Source organism: Eurytemora carolleeae, unplaced genomic scaffold, assembly GCF_000591075.1.
Source record: "Eurytemora carolleeae unplaced genomic scaffold, Eaff_2.0 scaffold1027, whole genome shotgun sequence".
Classification (NCBI taxonomy): Eukaryota; Metazoa; Arthropoda; class Copepoda; order Calanoida; family Temoridae; genus Eurytemora; species Eurytemora carolleeae.
This window is the reverse complement of record NW_019396930.1, coordinates 48,776-75,620: the sequence shown is the minus strand read 5'-3', so window position 1 is coordinate 75,620 and position 26,845 is coordinate 48,776. Positions and strand designations below refer to the sequence as shown.

General features: G+C 33.0%; 1 protein-coding gene across 1 annotated transcript; it reads left to right on the top strand.

The window, feature by feature from the left end:
- The first annotated feature begins 4,146 nt into the window (after positions 1-4,146).
- LOC111710246 (protein Malvolio) lies at positions 4,147-23,887 on the top strand. Its single transcript, XM_023484310.1, has 23 exons — positions 4,147-4,250; positions 5,403-5,440; positions 6,251-6,298; positions 7,214-7,313; positions 7,821-7,849; positions 8,172-8,260; positions 8,800-8,845; positions 9,472-9,538; positions 10,560-10,672; positions 11,217-11,266; positions 11,660-11,743; positions 12,522-12,600; positions 12,697-12,757; positions 13,799-13,850; positions 16,860-16,928; positions 17,596-17,718; positions 18,801-18,850; positions 18,956-19,007; positions 19,738-19,850; positions 20,756-20,860; positions 21,484-21,606; positions 23,235-23,289; positions 23,692-23,887. The coding sequence occupies exons 1-22, from the start codon at positions 4,156-4,158 to the stop codon at positions 23,281-23,283; spliced, it is 1,635 nt and encodes a 544-aa protein (XP_023340078.1). The 5' UTR covers positions 4,147-4,155; the 3' UTR covers positions 23,284-23,289; positions 23,692-23,887.
- The last annotated feature ends 2,958 nt before the right edge of the window (positions 23,888-26,845 follow it).

Genomic DNA, 26,845 nt, shown 5'->3' with positions numbered 1-26,845 from the left:
ATCTTTTTTTTGACTAAAGCTACAGATATAAAAACTATATTTTTGAAAGCTCTTGAAAAATGCATGTAGAAACATGTGTGACACTTTGATATTTGCTTAAAACAAAAAAATATTTTTTCATTTTTTTACCCTTTTTTATGCATTTTTTTCCACCCTTCTTAGGGGGTGCCAAACGCCCTATCCCTAGCCTATACATAGATTTAGACCCCCCAGCCTTTATAGGGTTAAATAGTAACTTATAAAATCACTTTTAAATAGGTCTGTATACATTACGTGATTGCCGTGTCACATGTTCATTGAACTATTTAAAGTCATAACATATGTATAAAAGTCGTCTTCTTATTCCAGAGTTTTCTGGTTCTCACTCTATTTATATACTTTGCTCGTCTGTTTGTTTGTCCGTTTGTCTCCAATAAATTTCAAAACAGTTGAACCGACCGAGTCCAAAATTTGTGAAGCAACTCACATGGCCCAAGGGAAGGTTTAAAACTGGTTTAACAATTTGTGCAGGAACAAATGTCGAAACTTATTATTTTTTTGCTTCACCAATTAATAGCCTAGTTTTTATAATCTCTTATTTATATGGTTCATTTCAGTTCATTTCATCCCATCCCGATCAAAAACGGAGGGGGCTAAACATGTCAAAAAATATTTTGGGGAATGTGAAAACTGTAAATGTAAAATAGTCATTTTGAACTATAGTGAACTATTTGTGAATATAAAAATTATCGAATAGAATGCGTATTTAATATATGTGAATTAATACATTTTTTTAATGTTTTAACATTATGTTAAAATTTCTGGTTTACGAAATGGAAATTTTACAGTTTACGTTACATAAACCGTAAAAATTTCCGGTTTACGAAATGGAAACTGGAAATTTTACGTTTTCCATTCTGTAAACCGGAAAAATTTCCGGGTTACGTAACGTAAACCGTAAACATTCCGGTTTCCATTTGATCCGGAATTATCCCGGAAAAATGGAAACCCTAGTTACGAGTCAATATCTGTAACTTTTTGCCTTAAAATGTTCATAAAATTTTGTCTCAATTTTCCGAGCCGAGAAGCAATAATATTTACATTTAAACTCTCTATTCTTGGTTATATATGGCCACTCTACAAGCATGGTTAATAATGAGAATATGTTAATGTGTAATATTAAATTCAAACTTTATGCTCGCAAATGTACAATATACATATACTACATAGGATATATTTTAAATTAATCACATATGTATGCTCTCAATTCATTTTTTGTGTGTTTGTTGTTCGTTTTCTTCTTCAAAACAGTTGTTCCGATCGTACCCGGCCTTTTTTTCGTATGATACTGCTTTGAGACATTTCATGACCCATGAAAAGATTTCTGGCAGGTAAAAAACAATATCTGAATTTTTGGATTTTTATTTCAAACTGACCCCACATTTCAAGAATGGTATTCGTAACGTACAGCTTTTTAAAACTTAAACTGAGCAATTGTGTTAAAGATAACGTGTTTAATTCTGAACAGTTCTTTATTGTTTCTAAAGAAAGAAAGTTTTCAAAAACCAAAACATGGATATTGAATGCATTATTGATTAGAAAAAGAGAAAGAGAAAAATTCTTTAAATTCGGCCTTAGCCCCTTTAATTAATTTTAGAATTTTTTTAATCTTAAACTCTTGTTTAAACCTTGCTATTCTCTAATTAATACAGGTGCACCCGGAACATGTTTTTTCTTCATGCAAAACTAAGGTAAATTGAATGTAAGATTGAAATCTTTGGGGAAAAAACTCAGCGGTAGAGGTTGAACGAGCGTTTAAACAAGCAGTTGAAAAAGCAGTTGAACAAGCGGTTGAACGAGCGGTTGAATATCAGGAATTATAATCTTTAGGTAAATATGTTTACCCTCAACATCTGGTTTCACGTGTCTACAAATTGCTGTTAAAATGTGTGTTTACAGCAGTTGAAGATTAAAAAGATGTATAAAAAATGTATAATTCTTACCCTTGAAGAGAAATAAAAGTTATTTATAATTTAAAAATTTGCATGCATAAAATACGAGTATTATACCATGTGCTTAATTTGACGTTATATAAGCTTGGAGATAATCTTATATGATATCGGACGCTCTGATGTGTCTACATGAACAATGAACATGTGCAGTTGTTATAAGTGATCTCTTACAAAACGATGAGCCGTAAATATAATACCTTTAGTTTAATATCTTAGATATTTCTTGCAATAGATAAGACAAGCAACTATATAAAGAATATCTTGTTTGCCTGTGTTTAGTTGAAACTAAATCATCCTATGATCTGTTCAGGGCGAGATGAATTTAGTTTTGTCCTCAAGCTTAATTTCTTTAATCCCTCTATCTTTGCAAATTGATGTTGTAAACCTTTTATATTTCAAATTCAGACTATTTAATCTGACAGAATTTATAGTTTGAAATATCTGAGGTCTACAACATCAAATTGCCAAGATATAGGGATTGGAAATTCAGAGTTTGAAGCAGAAACTCAATTCCTTTGAAAGCATTTAGAGTGGGGGGGGGGGGATATTTGCCGGACACAAGTTTTTTAAATGTAGTTGCGTCTTTTCTCTAGATAAAAAAGTGGCTAAAAAAATAATGCAGCAAAGGTTTTTTTTCGATGTTAGCCCGTCTTTTGTCGGTAACATTAGTTTTATTGTTTAAGATAGTGTGCTATATCTATCTATCACATGCTTGTATATCCAGCTGTCTATAGTATACTCGTACAAGGCTGAAATTTTTCATCTTTAGCAAAATAAAGAATTTATAAGAACAATAATAATGGATCAGTTAAAGGCAAGATTTTGTTTAATCTTTCTCCATTTTTAATGAAAAATAGGTTGTCAAATAATCCTGTAAGATATATCCAATGCTCGGTATATACCCTACAGGTATATCCAGTGCTCGGTATATACCCTACAGATATATCCAGTGCTCGGTATATACCCTACAGATATATCCAGTGCTCGGTATATACCCTACAGGTATATCCAGTGCTCGGTATATACCCTACAGATATATCCAGTGCTCGGTATATACCCTAAAGATATATCCAGTGCTCGGTATATACCCTACAGATATATCCAGTGCTCGGTATATACCCTACAGGTATATCCATTGCTCGGTATATACCCTACAGGTATATCCAGTGCTCGGTATATACCCTACAGATATATCCAGTGCTCGGTATATACCCTACAGATATATCCAGTGCTCGGTATATACCCTACAGATATATCCAATGCTCGGTATATACCCTACAGATGTAACTCTTAAAAAGAAATCAAGCACTGATCCTCAAATCAAAAGTGTTCATACTGGATATGAAGATCAAGTGTTCAAGATAATCTATACTCCACATATAATTTCCGATTTCCGATTCCAATTTATTAAATTACACCAAATTGTTCCAATGTTTTGCACCTCCATCTATTTTAAAGAAACGAAGAAGTCAGAACCACATTATGTCTGTTTCTCTGTCTGTTTGTATGTCCGATTAAAACTCATGAATCCCTGCACCGATTGATTAGGGAACTCAGTAGAACCACGAAAATACTTAGTCTTAGCCTGCTACAGAATTACCCACAAAGGATGAGACTTTAATGACTACCTGAAAAATATGACGATTTCAAGGTTAACAAAAAAGTCTTCTATTTTGAATAATGTCTCTTGATGGATACTGATTTGGCAGTTTACAATTTCCGAGTATAAGAACCGTACAATCGTCTCTATCTTGGAGTCTCATCCTTTGTGGGTATTCTTGCAAGTACATTCAATCTGAAATATTCTGCATGCAAAGAGAATAGAATATATATTAGAGTGGAATTTACTAGAAAAAAGTGTAAAACGGCCATTTTGTTGTACTGTTTCCATACTGCAGGTGTACTTCACATATTTGCGCTATATAACCTTTTGTCTGCATGCCAAACAATGCCAATCTGAAGGTTGAACTTGACCATCTGCCTTCAAAATATTATTTAAAAGGTAAAATGGGTATTTTGAAAGTATAATAATTAAATAAATCAGTTGCAGAGAACCATCAACTTAAGGAAAAAGAAGAAAAGAATTCCGAACAGTCGTCTCTGAAGCCTCATTTTTTTGTGGGTAACCTTGTAAAGCATCTATATTTTATATAAGATTGATAGAATGAAAGGAATGGATAACAATGGCTTCTCTGGAAAGGATGAGGAAAGTTTTCCTGAAAAACGAATTGATATCAGTACGTGCCATCATGAGAAGAAGTAATTTATTTATTTTATATTTTAAATTATATTTATTCAGATTTTACTGCGGTTTCACCAATATTACCGGCCTATGATTCAGAGTAACTTAACGTCCCTTGGGACAGTTTTGAAAGAAAAAACTAGCCGCTCTGCAAAGTTTTTGAGAAAAAAATCGCGAATTTTTTATCTCAAAAGACGATAAACCTTGGGAACCCTTAGTAAAGCAAAATTTTCTTAGCTTCCCTCTTAAGTTGTTGTAATTAATTATCACAGCCTTTTGATCAACATCGGACGTTAAGCAATTAAGCAAAATATCGACCCACCCTACGCGTACGCTGGAAAAAATTACGTATTTTCATCTCAAAAGACGATAAAATTGTGTACAAATAGCTACTTTTTCGAAAAAAGTAAAAGTTACTTAACTACGGGTCTCCCTGACCAATTTTGCCTACAAAACATACCTTTGGTAAAGCTTAATTCCATTAACTTCCCTGTAAAGCAGTTGTAAATAATTAGCTGAAAACATTTAATTGTTCATAAACAAGCTAAATATCTTAAAATATAATTAATTTTAAAGTATACAATAAAATGTAAAAGTTTATGATCAACAAGAGAGCACAGATTATTTTGTTTTTTAATTTGAACTTGATAACTTTGAATTTTAAAGGGACTGTACAGTAAGGGGACTGTAAAATGAGTTTCCACAGAAAAATGGCAATGCCCGATTTACAAAATACCATTGAAATCTTTTCTAATATTTATGTAGAAGATATTATCGTTTTTCCAGGGTTCCAAGTGTTCATTTCTGATAATTCCTTCATGTTTTCCTGCACTGTGGGCTACTTTTGTAGAGAAAACAAAATTTAAAAAAATTAGTTTTCAAAATTATAAAGATGGATATTTAATATATTCTTGTTCAGACAAAGCTTTTAAGGTTTCACAGCAGATTAAGGTTTCAAGGGTAACGTTGTGAATCAAAGCAGATTAAGGTTTCAAGGGTACCGTTGTGAATCAGGAATGCATGGTCACTTGGAATTACGCTTAAGTCCTTGTAAGAGAAATTAAAATATATTTGTATCTAAATAAACTTTTTGTTTGAAACTAATTCTTGAATTTAATTTTTCTGCCAGCTTTAGATTTTCTGCTCTGCAATTATCTTGATTTATTTAGGAACACCTTCAGCTTTAGAACACTCTGGCTCTTTACAGGTGCCCTTTTTACATTTAAAGGGACAGACCGGCTATTAGTAATTTAAAAAACCGATTCTGAAAACGTTTTCACCCCGTTTTGAACGTCGAATTTGCGCTCAAACTCCGAATTTACAGATCTTTAAAAAGTGTTATAGGTCTCAAATGAATCCTAAAGAAGCTTTCCACAACACTGCATACTTAGTTCAACTACCTTACATAGCCGGTCTGTCCCTTTAAAGACAACACTTTCTTTTTTAATACAACAGTTGCAATAGAAAACTGGGGAAAGGCTGCTGTCTTTGTTCTTCCTGAAATAAAAAAAATATCCCAAAATTACAAAAAATTTTAAATTACTTGTATAACTCATGTTTTGGATATCCTTAATCCAGACTGCTAAATCTCGATATTCATTGTGGACTTGATTTTCTACTTAATCATCTCTTTTGGATATCCCGACCAATAAAAGAAATCTTTCATTCCTTGCTCGCAAAATTTCTCGGCTTCTGATTGGCTGTTCGGTTTCCTCAAACGACACTCTTATTGGTTGCATTTTAGAAATGTACCTGGATATTAATAAGATTAAATTAACCTGGAGATTAATAAACAGAGGAGATAAATCAGATATCTGGATATCCACAATTCTAAAGTTTTCAGTTCAATGCATATTCTGAGAAATCAAATGCATAAGAAAAAATTCTACTGTTTTCTTGCAACCACTGTACTTGGTTTGGTGGGCTATGCCTTTAAATATAAGCTTGATTCCATTCAAATTTTTTTTTGTTTAAAGACTGATTTCTAGGCTAGAAAAATAAAGATTATATTATCTAGGGCCTGGTTGGCTAATGAGCATAGCTTATCTGGATCCAGGAAACATAGGTTAGTAAAGTGTATAATGATCCAGGAAACATAGGTCAGTAAAGTGTATAATGATCCAGGATACATAGGTCAGTAAAGTCTATAATGATCCAGGAAACATAGGTCAGTAAAGGATATACTGATCCAGGAAACATAGGTTAGTGAAGGATATGCTGATCCAGGAAACATAGGTCAGTAAAGGATATAATAATCCAGGAAACATAGGTCAGTAAAGGATATAATAATCCAGGAAACATAGGTCAGTAAAGTGTATTATGATCCAGGAAACATAGGTTAGTAAAGTGTATAATGATCCAGGAAACGTAGGTCAGTAAAGTGTATAATGATCCAGGAAACATAGATCAGTAAAGTGTATAATGATCCAGGAAACATAGGTTAGTAAAGAATATAATGATCCAGGAAACATAGGTTATTGAAGTGTATACTGATCCAGGAAACATAGGTCAGTAAAGGATATAATGATCCAGGAAACATAGGTCAGTAAAGGATATACTGATCCAGGAAACATAGGTCAGTAAAGTGTATAATGATCCAGAAAACATAGGTCAGTAAAGGATATAATGATCCAGGAAACATAGGTCAGTAAAAGATATACTGATCCAGGAAACAAAGGTCAGTAAAGGATATAATGATCCAGGAAACATAGGTCAGTAAAGGATATAATAATCCAGGAAACAGGTCAGTAAAGGATATAATGATCCAGGAAATATAGGTCAGTAAAGAAGATACTGCAGACCCAGGAAACATAGATCGTAAAACGTAAAGTAACCCATGGGAAACATTGATCATTAATAAGCAAAATGACATATTCATGAGAAATTACTGGTTGTTCTGAAACTCAAGTAATATCTCATGAATATGATTGAGTCCTTGAGAAATTTCATGAAATTTATTTTCATTCGGTATCCACTTTAGAATCCGATCTGCAAAGTGGAGTTGTGGCTGGTTACAAGCTTCTCTGGGTCACTTTCTGGGCTTCCTTTCTGGGCTTTCTCATGCAACGACTTTCATCAAGGTCTTACATAGTTAACATAGTTAAAATAGTTAACATAGTNTAGTTAAAATAGTTAACTTAGTTTACAGGTTCTAACGACGTAATTTCAAGTTATCTTTGATTTAAAAATATTCAGAAGGGATTCACAAAGGTACTATTTAAACCTTTACCTGATCACTAATGAGGAAAAAATTGTTTATTTTTCTGTCAAAAAAAAATTGTTTGATTTTAACAATTTCTACAATCGTTCTATAGATCAGATATCCGCAAGTCAATTTCGCGGAGAAACCGCAAAAGAAAATTATCAATTTTTAGATAGAAAACAGAAATAACAAAGGTTTCAATGGCATCAATTGTAAATCGGGGAAACTACTCTTTACAGATCAGGGGTACCTTAATATTGCGTTGACAGGTCCTGTAAATTTTTTAAAAATTCTGTAATTTCACAATATTTACAAAGATAGAATTTTTTTTCTGACTTTTATATGGATCGAGTAAGTTAACTAAGTTAAAAATATTTTGATTTAGGTTGGGTGTTGTAACAGGGAAACACCTTGGTAAGCGATAATACTAGGCATAAGAATTTTAAATGCTCCTTTTACCTGTGACTGCTTTATCTCTCTCTGTTTCAACATTTATTCGGCACAAACAAACCAATAAACATACAAACAAACCAATAAACAGACAAACAAACCAATAAACAGACAAACAAAACCAATAAACAGCCACCCAAACCAATAAACAGACAAAAAACCAACAAATAGACAACGCTAATGAAAGAAATTATGAAAACAATTTTTTTGTCCTTTCACTTTGAAACTATGCGTTAAAAGAAAGAAAAAATTAAATTTTTTTCTCCTTTATATCCTGTTTGTTCAGCCGAGCTTTGTTACGAAAACTTCCCTTCTGTTCCAAACTTCTTGTTGTGGATAATGGTAGAAATTGCTGTAATAGGCAGTGATATGCAGGTATTGTATACTTGGGTTTATTGGTACATGCATTTGCCATGGTACTTTATGGTACCGGCAAGTCTAGCGTTATCCAGGGAGTAAGGAATAGAAGGGAGATATAACTGACGCGGTTCGCCCTACCATATATGTCAATGATTATACATGCTTTGCAGAAGGGTACACCATTTATATAAGAAATATTTGTCTGATGTACAATTACCGCGTATACAATAACCTATTCTGAATATTTCATATACAAATGCAGGAGTACCCTCTGCAAAGCATGTATAATCATATGGTAGGGCGAACTGCGTCAGTTATATCTCCCTTCTATTCCCTACTCCTACTGGTTTTATCATATCTTTAATGTATTTACGGGTACTGAGCTAATTTTGTTTTAATAACTCATAATCCTGATCAATTGATCCCATATCCACTGTCAATATCACATAAAGATTAAATTAATCTGCAGATTAACAGATCAAGCATTAAACTGAAAATCCACAGTTTAGTGTACCAATTGTGAAGCAACGTTTCATGCACAAACTATCTTTCAGGAGGTCATTGGAACATCAATAGCACTTTATCTTCTCACAAATGGAGGTAAAATCTATTTTCTAAAAGGTAAAAGGGAGCCATGTTGACGTAATTTCAACTTAAAAATGGTAAAGTGACTTGCGGATTCACGCATGATTGAGGAAGTTGACAGAATCTCTGTACAGGATAGAAACAAGAATATCTCCTTTTTGCCGTTGTCAATCTAGTATGTAAATCTTTACACAGAGTTGCATCTGAAATTGTGTCATCAGACCCAGTAACATTAAACAATGCAGAACAATAAAAAAATATTTGGTATTATTATCTATGGTCTTTTAAGGGTGTTAGTATTTTCCCAAAGGCACTTTCCCAAGGGCAACTTCCCAAGGACAACTTACCAAGTGACAATTTCTAAAATGAGAATATTCCCAAGGGGTATTTTTCCAAAGGTTAGGTTAGGCCTGCTGAGGCATTGCAGGCTTCAAAAGGTTAGAAGTAGCAAACTAGGGGGCAAAGCACTGCGATTAGGACAGACTTGGGATGTCGCCGCTTGGGAAATCGAATATTTGGGAAGCTGTAACTTGGGAAAATAGCCTTGGAAAATTGCAGCTTGGGAAAATGACTTTGAGAACGTACCTTACAGCCTTTGAAATAGGTCAAAACTTCTTTTAACAGTGCACCAACATGTTTAGCTCTACCTTTGTGGGCTGGCTGTATAATCACTCTGGTGGACACTTTCACCTTCCTCTTTCTGGACAGGTAAATCATTTAACTTATTGTAACAGTGGGCGAGTTTTGTTGATCTTTTACGATCAGCAATTCAAGGATTTTTTGGATCGCTGAGATCATAGCTACCAAGGGGAATCATGCCCCCTTTCCCCCCCCATCTTTAACCCTACGGTTGGACTTTAGAGTCCTATTTTGAATCCTAACGGATTTATTTGAGTTTGCATTTGGATTCTATAAATAACCCAAGCGACGCCGAATTTTCCGTTATCTTGAAGACCCAAGCGTTGGGGAGGGGGCGGAACAACCCCGGGGTAGCTAGGGTTAAATGCGATCCTAGGATGGAGCAAAATCGAAGGGGGACAGGCAGTTGTGATTCAGCTCCCTTGAATTAAGGTTCCCTTGAAGAATTCCCCTATTTGATGAAACTAATTTGATTAACAATATTTAATTTGTATAAGTGAGACGATGAAAATGAAAATGTAAAATGTCTCCTGTTTGATAGAACTGATTAGATTCATAATATTTAGTTTGTATTAGTATCGTTCGATTTAAAGTTTGTATCTTTTGTATATAAATATATTGTAAGAAAAACCGACTCGTCGAATATTTGAGAAACTCAGTGCATTGCTTTATTGATTTTTATTCATATACTATATTATCTTTACCTAGTGCCCAGTAAACAATTCTTGTGAACTTCTTGATAATATGTATCAAGTATTCCTCCACTTTTTGTTTGCTGGGTAAAAATAAGAAGTTTGACATCATCAACATCAAGTTTTTATTTTACATTTCTGATAAGTCCGGATTTGAACTAACATTTACGGGACAATTTGTTGGTGTCTTGGTATATGAGGTATTGCCAGACATAGATTTAGACTGGTTTGAAAAGTTGTATAAATTTTTAAGATTGATTCGATATTAATATGTAGTTACACCTTGCTCTTTGATTTTAACCCAATAACTAATCCTAGCTTTTGTGTAGTCCCAATGCACATTTCAAAGCTTACAACGTTTAAAACACTGTGTACTGTTATGAAAGCGTTTAACCTAGGTATGGGCGAAGAAAGCTTGAGTTTTTCTTTTTCTTTTTAATCCTGGTGATGGGCGTAAGCTTTGGAATAAACTATGGATACGATCTACCAGACCAGAAGGACGTTATTTTAGGTAATTAATAACACAAGAGATTCCAGACCAGAAGGACGTAATTTTAGGTAATTAATAACACAAGAGATTCCAGACCAGAAGGACGTAATTTTAGGTAATTAATAACAGAAGAGATTCCTATTTTTTCATGGTGGTTAGAAGAGTTAGAATGAACAAAGCTTTGTATTATTTTTATTTTTTTTTAAACTAAAGAAAACCTAAGGGTAAACTTTTGGATATCCCAAAAGAATTTCTAAAACTCTATTTTGAATTTTCCAAAAATGCGCCAAATATTCGCTAAAATTCTTCTCGAGAAATTTTCCCGAATTCCTCAAGAATATTCTGCTAAAAACCCATTACTTTTCTTAATTCTTAACACCTTATTTAATCAGCATTTTGGAGCAATGTTATTTTTCACCCTGTCTTCTCTCGTAGTTCTTCTCGACTCTAAAAAGAGTGATTTAATATTTCAAGTTAGGTTGCTCTTTTTTTTAGAATGATAAGCAGGAAAAGGGGGGGTCAATGGTACATTTACTACGAAATAACCTGTTTTCTTGTTGTTCAGGTGCTGTTGTTCCTGGTTGCAATGGATGTAACGAAGCTTGGTTTCTTCAGGTTTTTTAAAATTTATTTTTCATAATTTTTAGCATAGTTGTTATTTTATTTCTATGGACAGGTTCAAGTACACATATTTTGCTAAATACGGCAAAACGGGACAGTACACGTACTGACTTTAATATACCGCAAAACGGGACGGTACACCAATTGGCTAAATACGGCAAAACGGGATAGTACACGTACTGACTTTATACGGCAAAACTGAACAGTACCCATATTGGTTAAATACGGCAAAACGGGAAAGTACACATATTGGCTAAATATGGCAAAACGGGATAGTACACGTATTGACTTTATACGGCAAAACTAGACAGTACACATATTGGCTAAATATGGCAAAACTTCAGCTAGTATATTAATATTTCCGGCGAACTAACCAGCTTTATTTAGGCTGTAGCCGCGGTTGGAGCAATTATAATGCCTCATAATCTCTACCTTCATTNTATTTACCTACATTCTGCATTGGTTACTATGGTATTTACCTACATTCTGCATTGGTTACTATGGTATTTACCTACATTCTGCATTGGTTACTAAAGTATTTACCTACATTCTGCTTTGGTTACTATGGTATTTACCTACATTCTGCTTTGGTTACTAGGGTATTTACCTACATTATGCATTAATCAGGAAGAAAACTTTGTCTTGAATAGGATAAAATTCTGAAATCATTTGATTAGAACAGATTATTTGATCTAACAGAATTTACGTTTGAAATATTTAAGGTTTATGACATTGGGGGGCAAAGTAAAGTTTGTGGCAAAACTCATTTTCTTTGCGGGATTCAAATAAATCTGTTCATACCGAAAAACTTTTTTTTAAGGAAAAATCAACTCGTCTTTTAATAAGATTTTAATTTTACTTTAACTTTATTAAAAGCAACATTAAAGCAATAATTAAGTTTATTTTATGTTGTTACGAAGCGCAAATAGGTTTACTACTAACTTATTAAATCATTTATTAAGTGAATATGATCTGTTTACACTGCACAATTGCTGAGTTTTCTATTCATTGGGCTGTTTAAAATCAAAATTTGAGCCTAAAGTCGTCTTCCAAATCCAGAGCTTTCTGGTTCTCACTGTATTAACATTTATTACGAATGCACTATACAGCAAGGATTAAATTTTTTTAACTTATCATTTGATGCCGAGTTCTAAAAAAGAGACAATAAATGATAAAGTAAAAATTCCAACTGTTGTTTCGCTTATCCCCTTATTCAGAAAAATCACGTTTTATTTTTTTAAATGTTTAGCATGACGTGGATCGAAGCTGTACTAAATGTATAAAATCTGCAAATTTTTATACTTCTATCGAGTCTGCTTTATCCATCGGTAGGTATATTTTCAGCGTTTGTTGACAAAAAAAATACATTGGTTTTGAAATTAAAAGGCAAAACTTTAACAATTTCTATTTATTAATATTTTTAGGAGTTTCTTTTATCATAAATCTGTTTGTGGTTTCCGTATTTGGAAGTGTTCTTCATCAAAAGTAAGTTTTAAAATTAATTTTTACTTTTAAAGGATAAAAATGCGAAGACGACTTGAAACTCTTAAAGCACGATTATCTCCAGTTTGAAAGTTGCAGAGAATCTTGAATATCCGGACACCGAGATTATAAATTCCGTACAATCGTCTCTGAATTCTCATCCTTTGTGGGTAGCCCTGTATTTAAAATATGGATAAAAGATTCAAATACGTGCTTTTATGTGAAAAATAATCTTCATGGGTAATTATTAATCATTAAGCACTATTTACTTTAGCTAAATAATAAGTAAAATATTATTTATAAATAATAAAAACTAGCTAAAAGGCCCGGCATTGCCCTTTAAAAAAATTAAAATTTTTTTTTTAATATTTTGAAAAACAAAGTTACGATTTTTTTATCCTACAACAACCCCCAGCCACCCATGAGTGTCCACAAAAAATTCATCCCAATCGGTCCAGCCGTTTGGTCGGCTATAGACAACAAATATATATATATATGAATGTCTTGTTTTATTATATAGGTAACTTTCCTTTTTTACGGAGTTACTGGTCTAATTATGGAACTTTTCATTAAAAACCTTATTCAGAGATGAAGACGAAACTTATTTAATTGCATGCAAAGATTAAACAATCTTATCAATATCTTTTCAAGAAAACTTGTAAAATTTCAATACAAACTTGTTTTGAACTTTAACCTTTTGTATCCATGGGCTCATTTGTTTCATTTTTAATAAACACAAACCTTTTGATGTTCGTCAAACATTGTTCTATTTGAAGAGAGTCACTGTAACCTTTTTATCTTATTGCTTCAAACATTATTCTAACAATTTACTCATGTACAGAAGTCGCTTTTATGCAGAACCCACAATGAAAAACTTTTTTATAAAAACAAATATATTTGTTTGATATCTAAATTATTATTTTAAGGGTTCATTCGTGAATCAGCATGTTCTCTAGATCTAACATGTTTTCTAGATCCAACATATTTTCTAGATCTAACATGTTTCTAGATCTAGCATGTTTCTAGATCTAACATATTTTCTAGATCTAACGCGGATATTCAAGAACTATGCCTGGAGCGGGATTGGCATCCTGAGGTACGATTCAGTTCAATTCAAAAGTTTTGCCTTAACAACATTTATTTGAAATTTTGTTTTAGAATCCATTACTAAAAACTGAAAACTAAAAAAAGTGGGCAAAGGACTTGAGTCTTTGCCACACACTCTAATTGTCTAACCCCTATATCTTTGCAACCCAGATCTTATGAATTTCAAACTATGAATTCTGTTTCATCAAATTATCTAAGTTTAAAATATCAAAGGTTTACACCATCATGTTGTAAGGAAAGAATTTGAGTTTGTGGCAACGACTCAATTCCTTTTCTATGATTTGATATCAAATAAGAAGAATCATTCTATGAGCTTTACTAATTGCGAGAAAGAGCGACGCGAAGCGCTCTGAAGCCTGTTGAAGGCAATTTTCTAAAGTTTATTTAGCGGCATTTTTATCCCGTTATCAGACAATTTAAAGATTTATACTTAATCCATAGAATAAATTCTTTTAAAACTATTAAAACATTAATACAAGACATTAATATAAGACATTAATACAAGACGTTAATACAAGACATTAATACAAGACATTAATACAAGACATTAATACAAGACATTAATACAAGACATTAATACAGGACATTAATACAAGACATTAATACAAGACATTAATGCATGGAATTAAAGGATGGTTTGCATATTTCAAAATACTCATAATAACTCACTTTATGGAATTAGAATAAAAAATTCTTCTTATCAGTAATATCTTTGAGCTGTAATTCATAGGCTTGGCTAGACCCTAATCTAAAAATGAGAGTATTATATGTTTTTTCAAATTATCTGTTTTTAGATACGGAAACCTGTATCTAAAAATGTATACTTATGAGAATAAAACGTTACTAAACTTTTTTTTAATCATTTGTTTTTTAGATCGTTACTATCTGTTTTTATATCGTTATTATCTGTTTTTAGATCGTTATTATCTGTTTTTAGATCGTTATTATCTGTTTTTAGATCTTTATTATCTGCTTTTAGATCGTTATTATCTGTTTTTAGATTGTTATTAGCTGTTTTTAGATCGTTAGTATCTGTTTTTTATATCGTTATTATCTGTTTTATATCGTTATTCTCTGTTTTTAGATCGTTATTATCTGTTTTTTAGATCGTTATTATCTGTTTTTACCATTTTTCTACCAGTTTTGGTTTGTAGTCGGGGCTTTGCAAAATCTGCAAAGTCCTACGTAACGTAGTTTTAATTTCTATGATTATTTTTTTTGTGAAATTATGCAAAAAATTTCACTCTGACAGAAGATTTAAGCTGCAGCTTAGTTTCTCCACTGAACTAACAAAAGCAATGTATGAATATATATATATTTATAATTTATTTTTAGGAATTAAAATTTTCAATTTGAATCATGTAAACTTTTTTGATCAGGAAACACAATGTGATTCAAGAACACTCCCTTTAGGTCAACAACTGCCGAAATGCAGTTTTTTTTTAAATAGAAGTATGGATACAAATACCGTGTACTTTTCATGCTTTTGTTTAATTAAAAGATGAAAAGTTAGAAAAGTCATGTATCTTATTGTTTGTTTTACAAGCAGGAGATAACATTGATCTAAAAGAAATCCTAAATATACATTTTAGATTATTTGTTTAAATAACTTTAGATGTTTAGCCGGGGCTCATCAGACGATAACATATTATTCTACAAAAGCAAACATTTATTTTTCTGCCCTCTCCCACCCACAATGGGGTTTACGTGGGAGGGGGGGGGGGTCAGGATAATTGAGTTTACACCATTAAATCTCTTATTCAAGTCGAATATGACTTGGCTTGCAAATGTACGCAAAATAGCGGATTTACTTAATTGATCCCTGGGAAATGATATGAACGGAAAAAGTAATCATAAATCGAAATAATTTTAAATAAATGCAAGCATATAATACAATATGTGTAAATTAATTAAATTAAATTATTTTGTCCATTCTCATCATCTAAACACAAAGCATATGCATTTTAAGCAGAACATTGTTATAAACCAGTCACCCTTCCCCTGAAATGCTATATTACAGTGCACATATGAACTAAACAGTGTTTTGACATTAAATATTAATTATTTTTATATATAAATATATAGCAACTCAAATCTACATCCTTGGATCGAATTAAAACCAGAAGGAAATAAAAACTAAACAAATATATCAATAACAAAGAATCTTAGAACAATGATAATGGGCGCTGAAACAATTTATTTTGCTTTAAACGTCGAGTGGTCGTTTTGTTGTATTAAAAAGTGTTTTTAGCCTGAGATATTTGGCCTATTTTTAAATGTTTTAAGTTTTTAACAAAAAGGTTTTATAGATGACCTTTCCACTTATGTTACAGTGATAACCAGAAAAAAATGGAATAGGAAGACGACATTATAGCAATACTCAATTGTGTATTTGATGGCGTTACAAAGCAAATAGTACACTTTAAAGTTAAAACTTGATTCTTAAAGTCGTCTTCCTTTTCCAGAGTTTTCTGGTTATCACTGCAGTAGAAACAATTGTTAATTCAACAACGACGTTTGGTGGGCAAAAAAGCTTGAACACACTTTTTTCAGAAACATCCTGTGAATAATCTATTTTTCAGAAACATCCTGTACATTTAATCTATTTTCAGAAACATCCTGTACATTTAATCTATTTTCAGAAACATCCTGTGAATAATCTATTTTTCAGAAACATCCTGTACATTTAATCTATTTTCAGAAACATCCTGTACATTTAATCTATTTTCAGAAACATCCTGTACATTTAATCTATTTTCAGAAACATCCTGTACATTTAATCTATTTTCAGAAAGATCCTGTACATTTAATCTATTTTCAGAAACATCCTGTACATTTAATTATTTTCAGAAACATCCTGTACATTTAATCTATTTTCAGAAACGTCCTATACATTTAATCTATTTTCAGAAACATCCTGTACATTGAATCTATTTTTCAGAGACATCCTGTACATTTAATCTATTTTTCCGAAAGATCCTGTACATAATCTATTTAGGTTTTTAACTGTAGTTTATCTGAGAATTCTTGCATTGCGGAGGAATATGTGGAAGGAGATTTATACCGGGTAAGAAGGCTTATCCTCTGAAAATGGGGAGGGACGTTTTTTCTGGATCTACAAAATTCAATCCCCCTCTTTCTGTTTTGGAATTTTACGGGGCATTGCGCACAACAGAAAATGGCAAATCCCCGTTAAATAATCTCAACTTATATTTAAACACTATAACAGTGTAAATGTGTACAACAAAGCTCTCTTCAAGGTTATCTTAAACAAAACATCAAGATAAAATTAAGTCACAGACGTTGAAAATTTTAAATTCATATCATGCTTTCATTCAACTGTAAATGCAATTGTGCATGTAATTATAAGCTAAATGTATTTTTTAATCACACATTTTTAAGAATTAACGCTCTCTGTCTAAGCAATGACGATGAAAAGTTTATAATTTCTTGAGTGAAATTCATAAATTTTGTACAAAATGACATTTCTTGTTTGAAGGTCTTGTTTTTCTAAACTGTAAGTAAATCATGCCCATCCACATGATCCTTATCGTTTCATTACCCGAACCAGTACAAGGATTGACACTGGTCTAGTGTTTACTTGTACCAGCCTGTCTAGTGTACCTAGTATGTGGTTGACCCAGGTTGACCCAGTGCGTTTTATGTAACAAACTAGGCGGGCTGCACCTATGGCATCATGAAGCCAGTGTATGGTAAAAGAATTTGTATTGCAGGGTGGTATAGCTCTTGGATGTTCTTTTGGAGTTCTCTTCACATACATCTGGGGGGTAGGAATACTTGCCAGTGGTCAATCCAGTACTATGACAGGAACATACGCTGGTCAGTTTGCTATGCAGGTTAGTCCAGTACTATGACAGGAACATACGCTGGTCAGTTTGCGATGCAGGTTAGTCCAGTACTATGACAGGAACATACGCTGGTTAGTTTGCTATGCAGGTTAGTCCAGTACTATGACAGGAACATACGCTGGTAAGTTTGCGATGCAGGTTAGTCCAGTACTATGACAGGAACATACGCTGGTTAGTTTGCTATGCAGGTTAGTCAAGTACTATGACAGGAACATACGCTGGTCAGTTTGCTATGCAGGTTAGTCCAGTTCAATGACAGGAACATACGCTGGTCAGTTTTCTATGCAGGTTAGTCCAGTACAATGAAAGGAACATACGCTGGTCAGTTTTCTATGCAGGTTAGTCCAGTACAATGTCAGGAACATACACTGGTCAGTTTGCTATGCAGGTTAGTCAAGTACAATGACAGGAACATACGCTGGTCAGTTTGCGATGCAGGTTAGTCAAGTACAAAGACAGGAACATACGCTGGTCAGTTGCGATGCAGGTTAGTCCAGTAAAAAGACAGGAACATACGCTGGTCAGTTTGCTATGCAGGTTAGTCCAGTACAATGACAGGAACATACGCTGGTCAGTTTGCGATGCAGGTTAGTCCAGTACAAAGACAAGATTATACGCTGGTCAGTTGCGATGCAGGTTAGTCCGGTAAAAAGACAAGATTATACGCTGGTCAGTTTGCTATGCAGGTTAGTCCAATTCAATGACTGGAACATACGCCGGTTAGTTTGCTATGCAGGTTAGTCCAGTACTATGACAGGAACATACGCTAGTCAGTTTGCGATGCAGGTTAGTCAAGTACAATGTCAGGAACATACGCTGGTCAGTTTGCTATGCAGGTTAGTCAAGTACAATGTCAGGAACATACGCTGGTCAGTTTATGATGTATGTCAAAAATGTGAAGGGCAAATTTCTAAAAAAAATATTCAATGTTGTATCAAGGAAAAGTTACTTATTAAAACTCAGCGGGGGGGAGGAAGATGATGTTTTCAATATATAACATTCACAGTGTTTTAGTTTTTTAGCTCAAAGGAAATCAACGTTATCACATTTTACATTTTAGTATTTTTCAGGGATTTCTTAATCTTAACTGGAAGCAGTGGAAAATTCTGGTTATTACTAGGTAATAATTATTTTTTTTCGGAAATTTTATTGAATCATTTGTTTCAGTATTATGTGACCTAAATTTCTGAACAATCCCTTTAACAAAATGTTTTACGTATTACAGGGTAGTTGCAATGCTTCCGACGCTTTGTGTTGCTTGGTTCACAGATATGCAGGTTAACCACAAGTTAAACAAATCCATGAAATAAGTCCGTCGTCAAGACGGTTCGCCATATGACATAGGGGTCAAATGACATAGGGGTCAAATGACATGGGGGTCAAATGACATAGAGGTTAAATGACAAAGGGGTCAAATGACATAGGGGTGAAATGGCATAGGGTCAAATGACATAGGAGTTAAATGACATAGGGGTTAAACGACATTGGGTCAAATGACATAGGGTCAAATGACATAGGGGTCAAATGACATAGGGGTCAAATGACATAGGGTCAAACGACATAGGGTCAAACGACATAGGGTCAAACGACATAGGGTCAAATGACATAGGATCAACCGACAAAGGGTCAAATGACATAGGGTCAAATGACATAGGGTCAAACGACATAGGGTCAAATGACATAGGGTGAAATTACATAGGGGTCAAATTATATAGGGGTCAAACGAAAAACGGTCAAAAACGCGACAAAGGGTAACACGACATGGGGGTCAAAATGGAACAAAATATTGTATGTGTAATGTCAGGGTTAGGTTAGGTAAAGACAATTTCTGGGCCGAACGCTGCGGCTAAGACAAGGTAGGGGGCCGAGCGCTGCCTTTACTTGTTCTAATGAACATAAAAATAGTTTTAATTAACAAAAATAGTCTAATTAATATTTTGCCCGTTTGTCGCACTTTTAGACCTAAATCCCAAAAAAATCTTTATTTTATAATTAATATTTGTTCAGACGATGACGGGGTTAAATGATATTCTAAACGCTGTAATGTCAATTCAACTTCCCTTTGCTATAATCCCAGCACTGTGCTTCAGCTGTAGCAGGGTTGTTATGGGAGAATTCAGGTAACAAATATAATCCCAGCACTGTGCTTCAGCTGTAGCAGGGTTGTTATGGGAGAATTCAGGTAACAAATATAATCCCAGCACTGTGCTTCAGCTGTAGCAGGGTTGTTATGGGAGAATTCAGGTAACACATTTTTATTATAAAGAACCTGTCAAATCTTTCCAAATAATTCTAATAGTTTCTAATAAAAACAACTGAATAGTAATGGATACTTTAAATGTTCACAGTCTTAACATTTGACATGATACTTAAAAATACAGCTTGTCTTTTTTTAAATAGATTTTTTAGATGTCTAGAACTGCAAAGATGTCTTTTTTCACACCAATTTTTCAATAAATAAATAAAAGTTTCATTTGATTTGTCCAAAAAAAACAAAAGTTTTATTTTCCTTGAATTTTTATCATTTGAGTATAGTTGAAAAGTGATTTGTTTTTCAGAAGATTTCTTGATTATTGAATTACTACTTACCTCTACTACTATTTCAGAGTCCGAATTTAATGAATTTGAGCCGTGTCTCAAATCCACCGAAAACGGTTTTAATTAAGCGCCGGCTTGAATCTTGAAACATTGAATAAAATTCTAAGTGGAACCAACCATATTTGAGCCGCATCTCAAATTTGAACCGCGGCTAAAATTCTTAAAATTCGGCCCCAGAACACTTTTTTTCAGATCAATCTTCAACTTAAAGAAGTTCTAAATAAGTTTCAAAATTTGTCGATTCAAAAAAATTGAGTCTTTGTCACAAACTCTGATTTTCTAACTCCTATATCTTTGCAACCCAATACTGTACACCTCAGTTATTGCAAACTATAAATTTAGTTAGATAAAATAATCTAAGCTTGAAATGATAAATATATACACCATAAGTTTGCAAAGATTAAGGGATTATAATTTTTTCCCTTAGAAACGGGTTTGTGCAGAAGGTCATGATTGGGTTACTCTCCGTGGTGGTCCTCACCATCAACATGGTCTTCGTCTTCCAATACGTCAAGGAGTCCGTCCCCACACAGTTAATACAAATAATAATAATAATTCCATACTGAGCTTAGAGGGAGCAGGGACTTTTTCGGGGTTCCTTCCGTATTAAGTGTTTGAGCCGATTTTTCCACATTTAAGGATTTATAGCTTTACAAAAATTGTATTCGCTACTGCAAGCTTGATTCGTTAAACTATGGAAGATATTGACTGAGTTAGAATAAAATTGTTTAAGGAAGAAAAACCAATCATTCAATTCAAACTGTATTTTGTGTTTTTTATTCGAGTAAACACTAAACAAAAATTCTAAACACTAACTTACTAAAAACATGTCAGCAATCCGCGAATCCGGCTGAAAATGCGTGGAGAATTCCACTGTTAAAAGATTTACTATAAATCCGGTCAAATCCAAATGTTTTAGAAGGATTTAACTATGATGAAATAGATGTAATTATTGATGATATATGTAAAAACTAACTAAGTTTTTATTTTTTTAATTTTATTTTATTGTTTTCGACTATATATTAATTCTATATTTTATATGTTATATATCTCATTTCTCGTTGATTTTAAATTGTACCATTATAATTGTGTACGAATAAATAGAATATATTTAATTAAAGTCTCAGATCTTAAAAATCTAATCTTAATTTTCAGGTTGATTTACCTTCTTCCTATTGTGGTTTATTTCCTGCTGTACTTCCTGTTTATCGTCTATCTTGTTATCTATCTGTTTATCTGCATGGGTTTTGAGAGCCTTGCAAAGATATCTGTTTTCAGGTAGGTTTTATTTTTTTGTTCATGCTTCATGCTAAAAGAGAACATTTCTGCTTCACTAAGGTATCCTAAAAACTTCTGTCGATGTCGACTGACCAAGAATCAAAGAGAATAGAATATATATTAGAGTGGAATTTAGACAATCCCTTGGTATAAATTTTCTCAGTCCCTTTTAGTCTGAAAGGGAGTTCAACGTGTACAAATCATTTAAATGTTTACAAATTATATGCAGTAGAGTACATTAATACAGTATATTCCCTAGACTATCCATTTCAATTTCGAATTTTTTAAAACTGTTAAAGCTTTATAAAATGAATTAGGTGAATAAAAACATCATTTGATTTATAGTTATATCGGAAAATCATCGTTTATAAAGTGAAAGGCATAGAGTCTATGTGAAATGATCATTGGTCAATTATGAAACAAGCCTTTTTCTTAATTTGGTTTTCTTTTAATGTTAATTTTAGATTTTCTATAAAATTATGTTCCAGGGCCCAAAAGGTTGTATAACGCAAATATGTGGAGTACACCTGCAGTATGGAAACAGTACAACAAAATGGCCGTTTTACACTTTTTTCTAGTAAATTCCACTCTAATATATATTCTATTCTCTTTGCCTAGAATGAATGCGATTGACTTTTTTTTCAATTGCAGTGTCTTAATATAAGTTGCCAACAGATTTATGCCAAAATAACCTGAATTAAACACTAAGCTAAAAAAAATGGCGATATCTTTCACACATTTTTGATAGAATAAAGGTTCAAAGGATACCGTTGTGATTGGGGAAAAGTCTATGAGTAACAAAGGTTTTAAACATTCAATTTTTTCTCTAAAAAAATCTGAAATGTTTTATTTTTCTTCAAGTGTCCTTTCATTTCATTAAGCATTCAATAATGATCTTTTGAATATCAATTTATTCGCTTTGAAATAAGTTAAAAATCTTTTATTCTTGTTTCGGTCTATAATGCTACAGCCCCAAATTTATTGTGTCCTTTATAAATATGTTTTCATATAAAATGCATCCACTCAAATGGTCAATGGTCAAATTAAAGGGCCATCGAAAAGGCGTTTTTTTTTGTATATTACGGAATTTGGTGGTCAGTGCTTGAGATATGGAAATCGTCTGAAATTGCCACAGTTTAAAAAGTTGGAAGCAAGATGTAAATGCGCTTTACATTCGAAGGACAATTCAACTTTCAGATTTTGATTATAAAACCTCACCCCAAAGTATTAACAAAAGCGAAATTAGGCGGGCCTTCAAGTTGTCATGTAAAAAAATAGTTAAATGAAAGGATTAAAGTTTATAAAATATTAAAGATTTAAAGTCTGAAACTATTTGATAAATTTTAACTTCTGAATGGAAACTTTTGGATTAATAGGCTAAGCTTCTTTCATAAACGGTAATATAAACGGGAGAAACATGAACTTAAAGGCAAGGTTCACCTTTTTCGAAAATAAACTTTTGAGTCTTAATTACTAACTATTGCTAAAAAGGAAACAACCATGCTACTCAATCCCAAAAGTGGACAGGATCGGATCAAACATTACAAATACTATGGTCGGCAGCTCCCATGGCTATTCATGGCTTACAACTGGCTCATTAGAAAATCTGTTAAATAATAAATGTTTAGGCGAATATACAGTCTGGAGAAGTTCATGGAGCCTCTATTGGAAAAATAGTTTAAGGTAGGCATAGATTAATAACAATACAACACTAGATGTCGTCTTTTTTATGATTCAGGGGTTTTCGCTCATAATATCCCTGAGGTAGAAGCCCAAAGGAGTTACGCGCACGTTTTTCTCGGTCTTTTCATTCAGCGCATCATGCTTGTAACTCTTACGAGCTTCTGCCCCTAAAATCTTGAAAAGAAGACGACATCTTGTGTTCTATCTGTATTGTTTATACTTGTTAAAGTATTTTTACGACTGAATGCCACAAATAAATTCCAAAATCAAAGACGACTTTCAAGTCATCTTGCTATTGTCATGTTTTGTGGGACTCCCTGTATAACCTGTAAACAGAGGGTCGGGTCACATCAAATATCGGCGGCGGTCTCAATCTGTTTACTTCTAAATTGTTTGATTTAGGTTAAAGGCCGCAACGCTTTCTGTTCAAATGTACCAGTCATGAATGTGACCATTGAGAGGAATGGCATGCTTGGCTGTCTGCTCCCCCCCCCCTTGGAGGATCGCTACGATGTTCAAATTATTCTGATCTTATTAACTCGTTGTTTTGGAAAATAAGGTTTATATGGATCAAGGAATAAATCATTTTGTGAATCAACCTGTCAAAATTATAGAGCCTACAAGTGTGTACATTATAATACAGTAATTGAATCATAAAACATGGAATCCTGAGGCCACATTTAAAGAATTTGATCCGCGGTTTGAATTTAAGCCGGGGCTCAATATAGTTGCTTCCACTTTCAATTGTATTCAATTTTTCAAGATTCAAGCCGGCGCTCAATTGAAACTGGGTTTTGGGGGATTTGAGACGCGGCTTAAATTCATTAAATTCGGACACAGGTCGTCTTCGTTTTCTTCAGATAAAAATGTAAACGAATTTTATACGTATATGAAACCTGAAAATTTTAAAAGGATATTTCAGTTGCAAATTTAAAAATCCCATCAGCGCCATTTAAATTAAAGGAAGAACAAAGACGACGCAATTTCACAGTTTTTGGTTCTCACTGTAAATAATGTTTCTGATTTACTCACATTAAAGGGAGAGACCTTCTAGATATGGTAGTTGAGCTGAAAGTGCAGTATTGTAGAGATTAAGACTTTAGGACTAAAGTCCATTCCATTTGTGTGCTTTTGGGAAGATTTTTTATAAAATCCTAACAGGTTTTTTTTGGGCAATCAATTATTATTGTGCTTTGGCCTCTTGGGTAAAACGTTAAAACGAGAAATATTTTATTTTAAAAAACGTCCTTTATATTTAATTTATCTAAATTTTGTATCTTGGACATTATATCTAAGATACGATAAGATAAGATAAGTCTATAAAAAAACTGTAGTTATAAACCGATCTTCATTTTTTTTGAAAATAAATGTTTTGATGAGATATTTCCATGACATTTTCGATCGACATCACAGAATCTTTATTGTCCATGTCTTCCTAATATTTATAATTCCTTGCAAACTCAATCTTGTTTCTTTCTTTGCCCAGATCATTTAATGTTTACTTTATAAATGTTCACTTAAATTTTGTTAGATTGGTAAGAAATGGTAAAATTGTGATTGATGTAAGACGACATTCTACACATAAGACATCAGACCAGGAAAACATTAAACTCCGGCTGAACCTGAACCTGAATTTGAATCTGCACCTGAACCTGAACCTGAACCTGATCCTAAAGCTGATCCTGAACCAGAACCTGAACCTGAACCTGAAGTTGAAGCTGAACCTGAACCTGAACCTGATCCTAAACCTGAACCTGAACCTGAACCTGAACCTGAACCTGAACCTGAACCTGAACCTGAACCTGAACCTGAACCTGAACCTGAACCTGAACCTGAACCTGAACCTGAACCTGATCCTGAACCTGATCCTGAACCTGAACCTGAACCTGAACCTGATCCTGAACCTGAACCTGAACCTGAACCTAAAGCTGAACCTGAACAGCTGAACCTTTGGCATTTTCAGAGTCTGATATGTTTTTTTTTATTTTATTTTGTTTCCAAAGAGAGTGTTAAAATGAAACCCTGCCAGAAACTAACGTTATTTATATTTCTGACCCAAATATTTGTATTATGAGGATTTATGATTTTTGTCGTGCAATATATAATGTTCATACGGTGGAAGGTAATCATATCAATATAATGAAGACGACTTTCGATTTCAATTTTGAATGTGCAAAGCTTTTAAACAGCATGGATGGATACACAAACATGAAAACGAAGAGACTCTATAGACGGGGGTGATTCATTTGGTGTACCAACACTTACCTTGCCTTATATAGTCTGCTTCTGTACTGTGTAGCTTACTCTAGCTGATTGAAAGTCGGTCTGGTACTTGAAATAAACCGAAATTTACAGTGGATAATAACTCATTAATTTCCATTGACCGAATTTCCTCAAATTGTTTGAAATTCAAAATTGAGTTGTAGGTCGACTTTTAAAGTAAAAATTTAATCTCAGAAAACGCTTTGTTCCCAACTTTTGAAAAATTAAGAAAGATTTTATTATTTTGACAGCCTACCAAACATTCAGTTGAGAGAAGGATACACATTTGAATAAATCAACATTTTCAGGCAAATTTCATTTTAAGGGAAGCTACGAGGAAGTAAAAATGATCAAATTGGTTAAGTGATATATCATATCATGTTTACATGTTTAATTGAGAATATGTCCTGAGCTTAAAATCCTTAGCTTGAAATCATGAACTATGATATTTTTAATCCATCTTTTCATAACCGTGCGCCGAGCACAAGCGCACGATAATTTTACATGAAAAAAATCCAGTTAGCATGTTTTTTTATGCTATGCTACTGTAGTCTTTGCCACTTTCAATCTTCATAATTTTTAACAAGGAGACATTAAGTCGAAATAATTACATAAGCCGTAAACACATTTTTAATGGTTTAGTCTTATTAAATTATTCAATACAGTAATTGACCTATAAAACTGTGGCATAAGAGGACAACCTTAGGAGTCAAAAAGTTCCCTGTATGTATAAAATGCCTTATTTTTTACATTAGCTTTATGTCAGATAAATAGAAGGTAGTTAAAGTTGTAATAATATAAATTTTGAAAATAAAGATATGTATTGATTTGTATATAAATGGTAGAACTCAGGGTAGTGGGGAATTGAACAAAAAATTCTTGCGTAAATGTTGATAAAAAAGTTTCAACAAGTCGGTGGTAGTGAGGGTAGTTTGAAATAAAAAAAAAATCTTGAAAAAATGTTGATATAAAGATTTTAAAAGTTGGAGGTAAGGGTAGTGGCGAATTGAAAAAAAAATCTTGAATAAATTTTGATAAAAAAATTTCAACACTTGCACAATTGCTGTGATTTATGTTGATTTAGACTTTTCATGAAATCATAAATTTAGTCTTTTTTCCCACACATGTATGTATATATAGGAAGGATCTAATATCCTGCTCATTTACTTTGATGTTATGTATTCTAGGTTTAAGCACCCTTACTTCATGTGTTTGTATTTGTATAAAGCAATAAAACGGATCTCGATATAGGTATATCCTTCCTCCCCCTTCTTCCTTCCCCCCTCAACATGCT